Below are 14,017 nucleotides of genomic sequence, written 5' to 3'. Positions count from 1 at the left end.
AAAGGTGTTCTATCGGGTTCAGGTCAGGACCCTGTGCAGGCCAGTCAAGTTCATCCACACCAGACTCTGTCATCCATGTCTTTAATAATGATAATAATAATAGATATTATTTGTAAAAAAGCACTTTACATTGAGCAAACAACCTCAAAGTGCTACAGTGTATTAAAAAATAAATATAATAAAATAAATAAAAAAATAAATATAATAAAATAAATAAAAATAAAAAGTAGAACAGCCTAATAGCCAGAACTAGCACGCATAAATCTAAAAAAGGCTTTTTTAAAAAGAAGGGTTTTTAAGCTTTGTAAAACCATCCACAGTCTGTGGTGGTCAGGGAGAGCGTTCCACAGACGGGGAGCGGCGGAGCAGAAAGCCCGGTCTCCCATTGTTCGTAGCTTTGTCCTCGGAGGTTGGAGGAGGTTAGCCTGTCCGGAGCGGAGGTGTCTTTATGGACCTTGCTTTGTGCACTGGTGCAGAGTCATGTTGGAAGAGGAAGGGGCCCGCTCCAAACTGTTCCCACAAGGTTGGGAGCATGGAATTGTCCAAAGTTCCTTTCACTGGAACTGAGGAGCCAAGCCCAACTCCTGAAAAACAACCACACACCATAATTCCTCCTCCACCAAATTTCGAACTCGGCACAATGCCGTCCGAAATGTACCGTTCTCCTGGCAACCTCCAAACCCAGACTCGTCCATCGGATTGACAGATGGAAAAGCGTGATTCATCACTCCAGAGAAGGCGTCTCCACTGCTCTAGAGTCCAGTGGCGACGTGCTTTACACCACTGCATCCCACGCTTTGCATTGGACTTGGTGATTTATGGTTTAGATACAGCTGGTCAGCCATGGAAACACATTCCATGAAGCTCTCTGCGTACTGTACGTAGGCTAATTGGAAGGTCACATGAAGTTTGGAGCTTTGTAGCAACTGACTGTGCAGAAAGTCTTTGCACTATGCGCTTCAGCATCCTCTTTTAGTTTACGTGGCCTACCACTTGGTGGCTGAGTTGTTGTTGTTCCCAAACTCTTCCATTTTCTTATACAGTTGACTTTGGAATATTTAGGAGCGAGGACATTTTCCAACTGGATTTGTTGCACAGGTGGCATGCTATGACAGTTCCACACTGGAAATCACTGAGAGCGGCCCATTCTTTCACAAATGTTTGTAGAAACAGTCTCAATGGCTAAGTGCTTGATTTGTTACACCTGTGGCCGGGCCAAGTGATTAGGACACTTGAGTCTCATCATTTGGATGGGTGGCCAAATACTTTTGGCAATATAGTGTATGTATGTATGTATATACAATGAGACCGTTCTGTGTTTAGAATAAATGCACCACTTTCCATCAGTAATTGATAAGGCAGGCATGCTGTCCTATCTATAGATGGGTGGGGTGTGGGCCTCTGTCAGGTAACTTTACTATTAGTGTCTTTTTATTCATGCCTGCACAAGCTTCCAGCAAGGTGGCAGCAGTACTAACCAACAGCCAGTTCAACCCAGTATTAGCACTCAGGAACACTTGTAGTCAGAGCTGACAGAGGAGAGATGGAGAAATGTCTGACATTATTGAACAGAAAAACAAGAGGCGTCAGAAGCAAAGGAAACAAGTGACAGCAGTAACTAAATCAAAAAGACCAGTAAATACGTACTACGTCGTATTTACTGTGACCATAGTAAAGGGGAACTGCACTTTTTGGGGAATTTTGCCTATTAATGACAATTATTTTGAAAGACAAGAAGATTTATTGTATCGACCTTTCCAAGCTTTCCCAGGTTCTAAACCAAAGGCCATGGGCTGAGCCAGGACATACGCACTTTCATACGCACTTCCAACTCCAACTTAAGTTTCTCAAAAAATAGATTTATTTGCAAAAAAGGTCTTCTTTCCTACAGTCCGTCCAAGATTAACAAAAAAACACTTTTAACTACATACAAAGCTATAAACAAAACAAAGGCTCAAGTGTTGCGTAAGAAGTTTTCACCGACAGTCTCTCAACCCCACATTTGTCCAATCAGTTTCACCTGTGCACTCCTATATGCTTTCGTCATAGGTGCTGTAAATGACACTTTCTAATTTAATAAATTAACTTAATAACAACTTAACAATATATCAAAACATATTTTCATGGCAATTTAAAAAACAAATAATTTAACTTAATAGTATATGCAGTACTAGCGAAATACAAACACAAAATTGGCTACCACAACCATAATGAGTAAAAAATAAAGGTCAGTAGCGCAGGAGGCCCAAGTATTCATTAAGCACCACCACAATGACCAACACCAAAGTGCAGTAGCACAGTAGGCCCAAGCATTCACCAAGCAACAAATAATTAATTAAACTTAATATATGCTGGACTACAGAAATATAAATACCGTATTTTTCTGACTATAAGTCGCAGTTTTTTCCAAAGTTTGGCCGGGGGTGCGACTTATACTCAGGAGCGACTTATGTGTGAAATTATTAACACATTAGCGTAAAATATCAAATAATATTATTTAGCTCATTCACGTAAGAGACTAGACGTATAAGATTTCATGGGATTTAGCGATTAGGAGTGACAGATTGTTTGGTAAACGTATAGCATGTTCTATATGTTATAGTTATTTGAATGACTCTTATTATATGTTACGTTAACATACCAGTTGGTTATTTATGCGTCATATAACATACACTTATTCAGCCTGTTGTTCACTATTCTTTATTTATTTTAAATTGCCTTTCAAATGTCTATTCTTGGTGTTGGCTTTTATCAAATAAATTTCCCCCAAAAATGCGACTTATATGTTTTTTTTCCCTTCTTTATTATGCATTTTCGGCCGGTGCGACTTATACTGCGAAAAATACGGTAACACAAAAATGGCTACCACACTTATCCTTTTTAATGCATTCTGACTCGTAAATAATAGTCCTCTAACAATGGAGCTAATGGGAGTTATGACGAAATTGTGTCTAGTGTGAATTGGTGAATGTGGAAATACTGTCAAAGTGCTTTGAGTACCTTGAAGGTAGAAAAGCGCTATACAAGTATAACCCATTTATCGTTTATTTATTACCAGAAAACCCACTAAAGAAACATAAAAAAATCGCCAACAATACACTATTTACATTTAGTGACCCTAATATTAACCAAGTATTAGCGATATCATTAAGGTCCTACTTTTAGCGGTGCATTGATCAGAGAGTGAAGTGAATATCTATATTGCACTTTTTTCAAGATTGTAAATCATGCCTCTCACCTAGATTGTAGAATAATGTGGCCATAGCTGAGAAGTTGGTCAACTTTGACAGCCAACTTAGACCCGGAGATGAGAGATGGAGACAAGAAAGACAGGAAAAGACGCCCATTTGCATTTACCGTCTTTTTTTTTTTAGCTCTTCGCGAAGATTATGATTCATTTTAAGGCATGTAACGGTATTGTAAACACCGCGGTACTGCGGTTTCAATGTCCTCACAATAATGCCATGACGAGTGACGGTATTGAACTAAAATTTGGTCAGTGTATGTTTTTTTTTGGCGCTTTAGCTTGGGCCTACACATCACAGAATCCTCTGCGCAGTGTTTGGTGTCAAGGTGGGGGCATGGAACGCCGTAAGCAGGAAATGAAGTGTTCGTAGCAGATAAGAGGAATTGTTATTTTGTGGACATTTCCTGAAAATGTCATCAAAATCCTAATAATTGCTTGAGTTAAGTTGCTAATAAACAGGTAATAAAGTCGTGGTTAGGGCCTTGTATGCCAGCTCTATCAGTGTGTGAATAGGTGACTGTGGAAATAGTGTCAAAGCGTTTTGAGTACCTGCAAGGTAGAAACACGACATACAAGTATATATAATCCCAGTGAGAGCAGACATTGTACAGTAAGTGATTGTTTGATTACGGTATGTTTGTTGTCTCTCGTGAAGTCTGCCATGACTGAGTTGTAGTCAGTGTTGTAGTTGAAGGAAAATATATAAATATTACATCTTATTATGAATGGGCCTGTTACTACACTACATATATACTTAACGTGTATATAAAGCAAACTATTGATTGAGGTCTATGGATGTTTTTAGAGCGCCTTATGGGTGGTTGTGTGCAGAATTTTTGTGCTAGCAACATGTTAAGTGTTATATACAGAGTAATGAATATGATCATGTTCTCAGTGGTAGTTGGGTTCAGGGGGGTGTAAAAAAAATTCTGTCCCATGTGAAGCATGACAAAACCACTAAGTTATAGTATTAAAGGGGAACATTATCACAATTTCAGAATTGTTAAAACCATTAAAAATCAGTTCCCAGTGGCTTATTATATTTTTCGAAGTTTTTTTCAAAATTTTACCCCTCACGCAATATCCCTAAAAAATCCTTCAAAGTGCCTGATTTTAACCACCCGTCCATTTTCCTGTGACGTCACATAGTGAAGCCAACACAAACAAACATGGCGGAAAGAACAGCAAGCTATAGCGACATTAGCTCGGATTCAGACTCGGATTTCAGCGGCTTAAGCGATTCAACAGATTACGAATGTATTGAAACGGATGGCTGTAGTGTGGAGGCAGGTAGCGAAAACGAAATTGAAGAAAAACTGAAGCTATTGAGCCATATCGGTTTGAACCGTATGCAAGCGAAACCGACAAACGACACGACAGCCAGCGACACGGGAGAAAGGGAGGACGAATTCGGCGATCGCCTTCTAACCAACGATTGGTATGTGTTTGTTTGGCATTAAAGGAAACTAACAACTATGAACTAGGTTTACAGCATATGAAATACATTTGGCAACAACATGCACTTTGAGAGTGCAGACAGCCCAATTTTCATCAATTAATATATTCTGTAGACATACCCTCATGTCAGCAGGTCAGGGAAGCTAGGGTCGATATTCTTCTCTTGATCATCTTCGGTACGGTGTGAGCCAAGACATCCAGGGGGTTTAGCTCGCTCGTCTGCGGGAACAAACTGCCGCCATTGCTTGCCGTGCTAGCGAGGTCCTTTGTCCCTGAATTGCTCACACACTCCGGCAGATTCAATGGGGGTCTGGCGGCAGATTTCTTTGACTTTATCGTTGGAAATGCATCTGCTTTGAGTGTCGCAGGATATCCACACATTCTTGCCATCTCTGCCGTAGCATAGCTTTCGTCTGTAAAGTTTGCGGAACAAACGTCCAATTTCTTGCCACTTTCGCATCTTTGGGCCACTGGTGCAACTTGAATCCGTCCCTGTTCGTGTTGTTACACCCTCCGACAACACACCGACGAGGCATGATGTCTCCAAGGTACGGAAAACAGTCGAAAAAATGGAAAATAACAGAGCTGATTTGACTCGGTGTTTGAGAAAATGGCGGATTGCTTCCTGATGCGACGTCACATTGTGACATCATCGCTCAGAGAGCGAATATTAGAAAGGCGTTTAATTCGCCAAAATTCACCCATTTAGAATTTGGAAATCGGTTAGAAAAATATTTGGTCTTTTTTCTGCAACATCAAGGTATATATTGACGCTTACATAGGTCTGGTGATAATGTTCCCCTTTAATTTTTTGGTCCATAACTGAAAGAGGTAATCCCAGGTCCAGGACCCAGCTCCCCCCTTGAGTATCCATTTTCTTCACTAGGGTATGTGGGATGAATGTGTTGAAGGCAGGGGTGAAGAGCAGGCAGATGTAGGAGTTCCTGCTCTACGGTGGCTTAATTTATAAAGTTTGCTGTGCACAAAAAAAGTTGTCAGCCGGGGTGAAATATGTGTGAGTTACTTTCACTGCTAATAGAAGAATTCTAGGCCTAAAATATTGCACATTCCTACGTAGTCTTTCGACCATATTGTAGAGTTTTTCAGACACGAGCCCCAAGTGGGTGAAGGCTGTGGGGACCATTGATGAGGTGGTGTCATCAGTGGAGCGGTTCTTCCTCTCGGTGTACTTGTGAGGGTCCACAGTGACATAGATGGAGGTCTAAATCTGGCCCCTAACCAGCTTCTCCAAGCACTTTATGACTCTTGAAGTAAGGTCTAGTGGCTGATAGTAATTTGGAACTCTAATAGAAGAATGATGGACGCTATATTCAAGTAGGTTGGAACAGAGGATTGTTGAAGCCTCAGTCAGTTGGTGAGCACAGGCCCTCAGTACCCGCCCTGGGATGCTGTCTGGACCGACGGTGAGAAGAGCGAGCAGAAATACCAAGAAGTCATCTCAGGCTTCGTGGATTGGTGTGCACGTAATCACCTGCACTGGAACTCCCGCAGGATAAAAGATCTTGTGATTGATTTCCGGCAGTCAGCTCCACCACTCGCATCGGTGAACATCCAGGGTTCAAGCATAGAGACTCATTTATACCTGTGTTCACCTCAACAATAAACTGGGCTGGACTCACAATTTAAGGGGCAAATTCACCTATACCTCTTGAGTAGACTGTGTGCGGGTCACTACTGCGCACTTTTTATGACACGGCAGTGTTTTATGCCATCGGGTGGGGGCAGCACGGTCAGAGACAGGAACAGAGTTAATGAACTAACTGATTAAGACCGCTGACTCTGTCCCAGGCTGCCCACTAGACTGCATTGAGGAGGTGGCTGACAGAATGATGACATTACAATGTCTAATCCCTCACTCCTTGCGTGACACTGTGGAGGCCCCGAGTTGCTCCCTCAGCTACAGACTGTTAGATCCACAGTGCAGGAAGGAGAGGTACCACGGGCCAGTTCTACCCACAGCCATCAGACTTTACAACACACTTGTGTAATTACTGTGCTTTTTTTCTTGGCATGCAAAACTTTCGGGCAGTGTGCAATGTGGGTGATAAGATAGTGTTATTTATTATTATATTTACAGTATATATAATTAAACCGTTTAGTGTACAATGTATAATTTATTATTCCGTTTTAGTTTTTAGTGTTTATTACGTTTTACTTTTCTTACAGTATGCAAGATCCGCATAGCAACCACATTTCCCCCAATGTAAGATAAAGTATATCCTGTCCAATCAGGCAGTGATGTGAGTCTTGCAATGGCAATGTTGTTGCTGGTGTCATCAAAGCGGGAGTAGAACCAGTACATTGTGGCATTGTGCACCCGGAGTGTTGTAGTCCGTAATGCACTTGATGCCTTTCCACATGCTTTGAGGAGGTGAAGTGACCCTGGATCTTTTGTGCATAGGAGGCTTTAGCTCTCGATACCAGCGTCTCACTCTCTTCTTGCTTCCCTGAGTGGTGATGCTTTGCCTGCCAGCATCCATAACTTTCATCAGTGCTCTTTTATATGTGAAGACGACATGTAGTTTTGGAGGTGTTAGATAATGTACGCGTCACATACGCCGTCTAGTCGAGGCGCGATATGCATGTGGGGAACTGATTGCATCATTTTGTCTGCTGACCAAAATACAAGTGTGAATGTAAACCAGACTGCACTAAAGTGACCAAGTATCTCTTCAGAAAAATATTTAGAATTTTTTCCACAACACAAGTGTCAACGCAATTTTAATCGGGACTGGAATGTGTGGAGTGTGAAGCGACTGGGATGAGAATCAGCACCTCCAATTCCGAGTCCATGGTTCTCGCCCGGAAAAGGGTGGAGTGCCATCTCCGGGTTGGGGAGGAGATCTTGCCCCAAGTGGAGGAGTTCAAGTACCTCGGAGTCTTGTTCACGAGTGAGGGAAGAGTGGATCGTGAGATCGACAGGCGGATCGGTGCGGCGTCTTCAGTAATGCGGACGCTGTATCGATCCGTTGTGGTGAAGAAGGAGCTGAGCCGGAAGGCAAAGCTCTCAATTTACCGGTCGATCTACGTTCCCACCCTCACCTATGGTCATGAGCTTTGGGTTATGACCGAAAGGACAAGATCACGGGTACAAGCGGCCGAAATGAGTTTCCTCCGCCGGGTGGCGGGGCTCTCCCTTAGAGATAGGGTGAGAAGCTCTGTCATCCGGGGGGAGCTCAAAGTAAAGCCGCTGCTCCTCCACATCGAGAGGAGCCAGATGAGGTGGTTCGGGCATCTGATCAGGATGCCACCCGAACGCCTCCCTAGGGAGGTGTTTAGGGCACGTCCAACCGGTAGGAGGCCACGAGGAAGACCCAGGACACGTTGGGAAGACTATGTCTCCCGGCTGGCCTGGGAACGCCTCGGGATCCCCCGGGAGGAGCTGGATGAAGTGGCTGGGGAGAGGGAAGTCTGGGCTTCCCTGCTTAGGCTGCTGCCCCCGCGACCCGACCTCGGATAAGCGGAAGAAGATGGATGGATGGATGGATGGATGGACTGGAATAACATTATTCGCCTCTTGATCATTCATTTGATTGTCTAATAATGATAGTGATAGGTATTAGCGTAGCTTTGTTTGTACCACCACACCACCTTTTTCATTCACTCTGTTTTTTTTTTTTTGCTCAGTCTTTTCTGATATTGTATACATCTATGTACCCCACGACAAGCTGTAATAATTAACAATGATAGCCAGAGAGATTTGACTCGAATTCAAGTCAACTAAAAAAGGTCAAAGCGTTCTTTCTAATCCGGCGGGTTTTGCAAAGCGTGAATAGTGCAGATTTGGAGAAAAATAACCTAACTTCAGTAGTATAAACTCAAGATGAACTGAATTTTAGGTCATGTGGCAAGACAGTTACGAGTCTGGGGTAAGCAGACAACTTCACAATGCATGTAACAGAACACTTATAAGCTCAATGCTGTTAGAGGAAATTAGTTGTTCTAATGTGTCTGTGGGATTTGCCCCAAGGCTGTATTGAGTGCATTCACACCAGCATTGTTGCATCCATTCGAAACCTAGCAGGGAGCGCTTAAAACACATTAATCCCGCTAAAACTGGCTCTATCAATCCCTGAAAAGTCACACAAAGTCCTGTTAATTTTGCAGTACGTCAGCGGACCTAACAAGACCGACAGCAGATTTTTATTTTCTTGCTGTTTTCAATTAATAACCGTCTTAAAGATGCCATGTGTAATAATAATAATAATAATAAATTAGTGCCCCTGCATTGCTATGTAACCCTAGCGCATACTTGCCAACCCTCCCGAATTTTCCGGGAGACTCCCGAAATTCAGCGCCTCTCCCGAAAACCTCCCGGAACAAATATTCTCCCGAAAATCTCCCGATTTTCAGCCGGAGCTGGAAGCCGCGGACCTGAGTGAGGACAGCCTTTTTTCATGATGGGAGGACAACAGGGTGACAAGAACTAAATCATCCAGACTAGAGATAAATTGTATTATTATGTTTATCTTACCTAAAAATAAATATATTTATGAATAAAAAAAATTAAAAAAAATAAATACATTTTTACTATATTTTGCTAAAAACATCAAAATTAATTGTATTTTTATTTTTATTTTTTCGTGACTCCTTATTACATCCAGCCATAGAATTATACATTAAAATAAACATATTTGAAATAATTGATTTTAAATTATCATAATAATTCATTTAAAATGACCATATTTAATTATTAAAATAATTGCTTGTTTATCAACAACTTTAGCATTTTATTAATTACATTTTGAAACTCTCAGAAGCCAAGTTATGTTACATTCCTTAATATTTATTTATGCAAGTTTGAAGTATCAATCATCTAAACACAGTTTGTTTGCATATTTTCAGGATGTAGAGATATATATATATATATATATATATATATATATATATGTGTATATTAAAAAAAAAATATATATATATATATGTATGAAATACTTGACTTGGTGAATTCTAGCTGTCAATATACTCCTCCCCTCTTAACCACGCCCCCAACCACGCCCCGCCCCACCCCCGACCACGCCCCCACCTCCCGAAATCGGAGGTCTCAAGGTTGGCAAGTATGCCCTAGCGTCAGTGTAATGAGTACCAAACGTGAGCTATATCCATCATCTCCCTTATTTGTTTGTGCGGCTGTTGAGAAAACGGTGCTCAAAAGCTCACTTTAGAAGCTACGGCTTTTCTTGGCGTTATGAAGGAAAAATCTCCTCCTTCATGGACATACTACTTCTGACCTCCCTCTAAATATTTGTCAGTCAACTAGAGACATGACAGCTGGAAATGTCATAACACAGTTGTCTTGACCAAAATTACCACGGTCATCATTATTATCGCGATATTGTTGAACATGCTCAAAAAGTACCTCTACGCACTGAAATCTTTTGACCCAGTTATTTTTCTTTTTAAAACCTTATGTAAATAGAAACACTGTTAGAAAACCACAAATGTTGCATGTTTTGTGTTTCTTGTTCACTGATAGTGAGCTTTTATTGTTTTAATAGTTGTTTTGTACTGTAGCACTTTGAGATTTATTTAAATAAAAGGTGCGTATCAAATAAAATCTATATTTCACATTTCTGGTGGGCGTTGTGGTATCCTACTCTGTTCAGCGGTCCTTGAATGCACCGTGAAAACACCTCTTTCTCGTATTCCTCTGAATATAGAACCATCCCTCTGTACTAAGAACAGTTTGTAGGTCTAATGTACACAATTAAAAAGCATAGTTGCTCAGACAGCAATGTGTTTATAAGAGTGTAGGTTGGGGTATGTTGTTTAACGGGGAAAGAAGTAAATTTCTGGTTTTCATTTTAGCATTTAATATAGCGAACCCAAAGGGAATAAGCGGTAGAAAATGGATGGATGGATGGAACAGGGGCCAGTCAGTCCGTGAGTTTCTCAAAGTGCAGTTACCAAACACGTTTTTTCGATAATTTTAATTTAAAATGATAATACTAACCGTTTTAAGTTTTACCGTGGTTATCATTAACACTGATTATCGTCACTTTCCTAGTCTGTAGGTAAAATGTGAGTGTAATGGTAGCCCTGTAGCGCACAGAGCTATGCTGAGTGTTGCTAACTTTTGTCTCCGTCTCCCACTCCTTGATGTTACTTTGTTGTATGTGATGTACACTATATTGCCAAAAGTATTTGGCCAGCCATCCAAATGATCAGAATCGGGTGTCCTAATCACTTGGCCCGGCCACAGGTGTATAAAATCAAGCACTTAGGCATGGAGACTGTTTCTACAAACATTTGTGAAAGAAGGGCCGCTCTCAGTGATTTCCAGCGTGGAACTGTCATAGGATGCCACTTGTGCAACAAATCCAGTCGTGAAATTTCCTCGCTCCTAAATATTCCAAAGTCAACTGTGGGCTTTATTATAAGAAAATAGAAGAGTTTGGGAACAACAGCAACTCAGCCACCAAGTGGTAGGCCACGTAAACTGACAGAGAGGGGTCAGCGGATGCTGAAGCGCATAGTGCAAAGACTTTCTGCACAGTCAGTTGCTACAGAGCTCCAAACTTCATGTAACCTTCCAATTAGCCCACGTACAGTACGCAGAGAGCTTCATGAAATGGGTTTCCATGGCCGAGCAGCTGCATCTTAAGCCATACATCACCAAGTCCAATGCAAAGCGTTGCCACTGGACTCTAGAGCAGTGATGGAGTGATGAATCACGCTTTTCCATCTGGCAATCTGATGGACGAGTCTGGGTTTGGAGGTTGCCAGGAGAACGCTACATTTCGGACTGCGTTGTGCTGAGTGTGAAATTTGGTGGAGGAGGAATATGGTGTGGGGTTTCTTTTCAGGATTGGGCTTGGCCCCTTAGTTCCAGTAAAAGGAACTTTGAATGCTCCAGGATACCAAAACATTTTGGACAATTCCATGCTCCAAACCTTGTGGGAACAGTTTGGAGCGGGCCCCTTCCTCTTCCAACATGACTGTGCACCAGTGCACAAAGCAAGGTCCATAAAGACATGGATGACAGAGTCTGGTGTGAATGAACTTGACTGGCCTGTACAGAGTCCTGACCTGAACCCGATAGAACACCTTTGGGATGAATTAGAACGGAGACTGAGAGCCAGGCCTTCTCGACCAACATCAGTGTGTGACCTCACCAATGCGCTTTTGGAAGAATGGTGGAAAATTTCTATAAACACACTCCACAACCTTGTGGACAGCCTTCCCAGAAGAGTTAAAGCTGTAATAGCTGCAAAAGGTGGACCGACATCATATTGAACCCTATGGGTTAGGAATGGGATGGCACTTCATATGTGAGTCAAGGCAGGTGGCCAAATACTTTTGGCAATATAATGATCTCATCTACATTGGATGAGATCAGAGTTGCACTTAGCCCTGGGCGATATGGCCTAAAAATAGTCTCCTATATTTTCACAAAAAATTGATTGATTATTTTCAGATTTTTTTCCCTACTTATTAAAGTAACCATTGAATACAAATGACAGAGATAATTCAAAACACGTTTTCATTTATTTGATCAAAAACTGGAATGACACTGCATACACTTTATCTTACTCTTAGCAAATTCTAATTTGAATAATGCTCTTTTTTGACTAGATATACATTTGTGCTTTTATAAGTGTAGTATTATACATTGTATGCAAATAAATAATCAAGTAAAACATTGAAAATATAATAGTTTTAGTAAGCGAATAAAGGCAGGCTTTTTCATTGACACATCTTGGCGGTGTGCAGACCGACTGCTTTCGTGATTGTGTTGTGCATTGTGCTTTGTTCTAATACATGGTATCATTATACATACCTGGTGTAGAAGATTGTACCGCAGTAAGATGCATTTTAAGCGGGGTTTATTGTTGTTGCGGTCTTGTTCGGCTCGTTGAGTTGCATTTCCCGCACGTGACTGGAGGCTTCGGTTTCACATGCTGGAATAAGATTGTGCTGTTGCTTTTTTTAAACTTTGCGCCTTGCAGTCATTTTTGCTGCAAAACCAAAGTACTGTAACACTTTTCTTTTCTTTGGAACAAGCGTTTCGTTTGTTTTAAATCCCCGCCAAGGAAGTAAGGTGGCAGGCGAGGGCTACGGAAGCTGATGGAGGCAAAAAGTATAGTTTTTATTTTATTTTTAATCGTCTGCAACAAAACACTCAAATTTATCAATAAAATCGATATATCGCTCAGGCCTAGTTGGACTGTACATCTAAAATGTAGATAAGTGCACAATAACTTCTGTGAAACAAACACACTGTGAGAGACAGTCCAGGTGAAACACAACTCATCCATTAAAGCTACACAAACTCGCACACACAAAACTGTGTTCTCAGTAGGGCTTACTAAAAGCCCTTAAAACGGTCTAAATTCCGACATGAAGGATAGATTTACAACCTTACACCTTTGGGACTTGTAAAGACCGTTTGAAAAATAGTATGTAGTATATGGGACCTACTGTATGGCAGACACACACGCACACACACTCGCACTCTCTTTTCCCTGCTGTTGCTGCCACCTACTTAATAATGTATGGCCTCCGTGACTACGGTGCAACAATGCACGCCTGCTTTGTCTGTGGCCATGTTTTTATTTAATCATTGTCATTTTTCGTGTTTCTTTCGTCTTCTCCATTCTCAGTTGTTCTTATTCTTTTACTTTTAGGAGCTGGTTCTGGGGCGAGGCCAAAGGACCAGACTCAATGAGTGTCCAGCGAAATGTCCGAGAAGTCAGGGCAAAGCACCAAGGCAAAGGATGGCAAAACAAAATATGCGACCCTTAGCCTCTTCAACACCTACAAGGGCAAATCTTTGGAGACCCAAAAAACTGCAGGTACAAGAACCATGTTTTTCTCTTTCTGAAACAGGACATCAACGCATTACGATGGGACTTTCAAAGATGATACATGCTTAACTCACCATTTCCTTGTTCTTCTTTTTACGCAACAGTCGCTGCCAGACATGGACTGCAGAGTTTGGGAAAAGTTGCGTCCAGCAGGCGTATGCCCCCTCCAGCCAACCTGCCCAGCTTGAAAGCCGAGAACAAGGGAAACGACCCAAACGTTAACATTGTCCCCAAAGACGGTAGCGGCTGGGCGTCCCGAAACGAGGGAGGAGAGGAAAGGTAGTGCTCCTCACTTGTTTTTGACTTTGGACGTTTTAGACTCACGTGATTGGCAACACTCAGTGCGTGTCCATGCACTAATAAGTCAGATTTCTCAAATAGTCTGACTCTAAATAAGCCCCTGGAAACGCCTTAATCCGCTTGTGTTCGGTTTTTAAAAAGTCGGACTAACACATCTGGATTTTGCGATTGGAAACCTGATCTC

General features: G+C 41.7%; 1 protein-coding gene across 2 annotated transcripts in view; it reads left to right on the top strand.

Moving 5' to 3' along the window:
- The window catches only part of prrc2c (proline-rich coiled-coil 2C), a 49,422-nt gene that overhangs the window by 3,638 nt on the left and 31,767 nt on the right, over positions 1 to 14,017 (top strand). For both annotated transcript variants that reach the window (XM_061978247.2, XM_061978248.2), the window contains exons 2-3: positions 13,354 to 13,521; positions 13,638 to 13,812. In XM_061978247.2, the coding sequence (XP_061834231.2) occupies positions 13,407 to 13,521; positions 13,638 to 13,812 (290 nt within the window). In that variant the 5' untranslated portion in view covers positions 13,354 to 13,406. The remainder of the gene's footprint in view (positions 1 to 13,353; positions 13,522 to 13,637; positions 13,813 to 14,017) is intronic.

This window comes from Nerophis lumbriciformis, linkage group LG18 (genome assembly GCF_033978685.3).
Source record: "Nerophis lumbriciformis linkage group LG18, RoL_Nlum_v2.1, whole genome shotgun sequence".
In the NCBI taxonomy this organism is placed as follows: Eukaryota; Metazoa; Chordata; class Actinopteri; order Syngnathiformes; family Syngnathidae; genus Nerophis; species Nerophis lumbriciformis.
The sequence above is the reverse complement of the archived record's forward strand: the minus strand, read 5'-3'. Positions and strand labels throughout refer to the sequence as shown.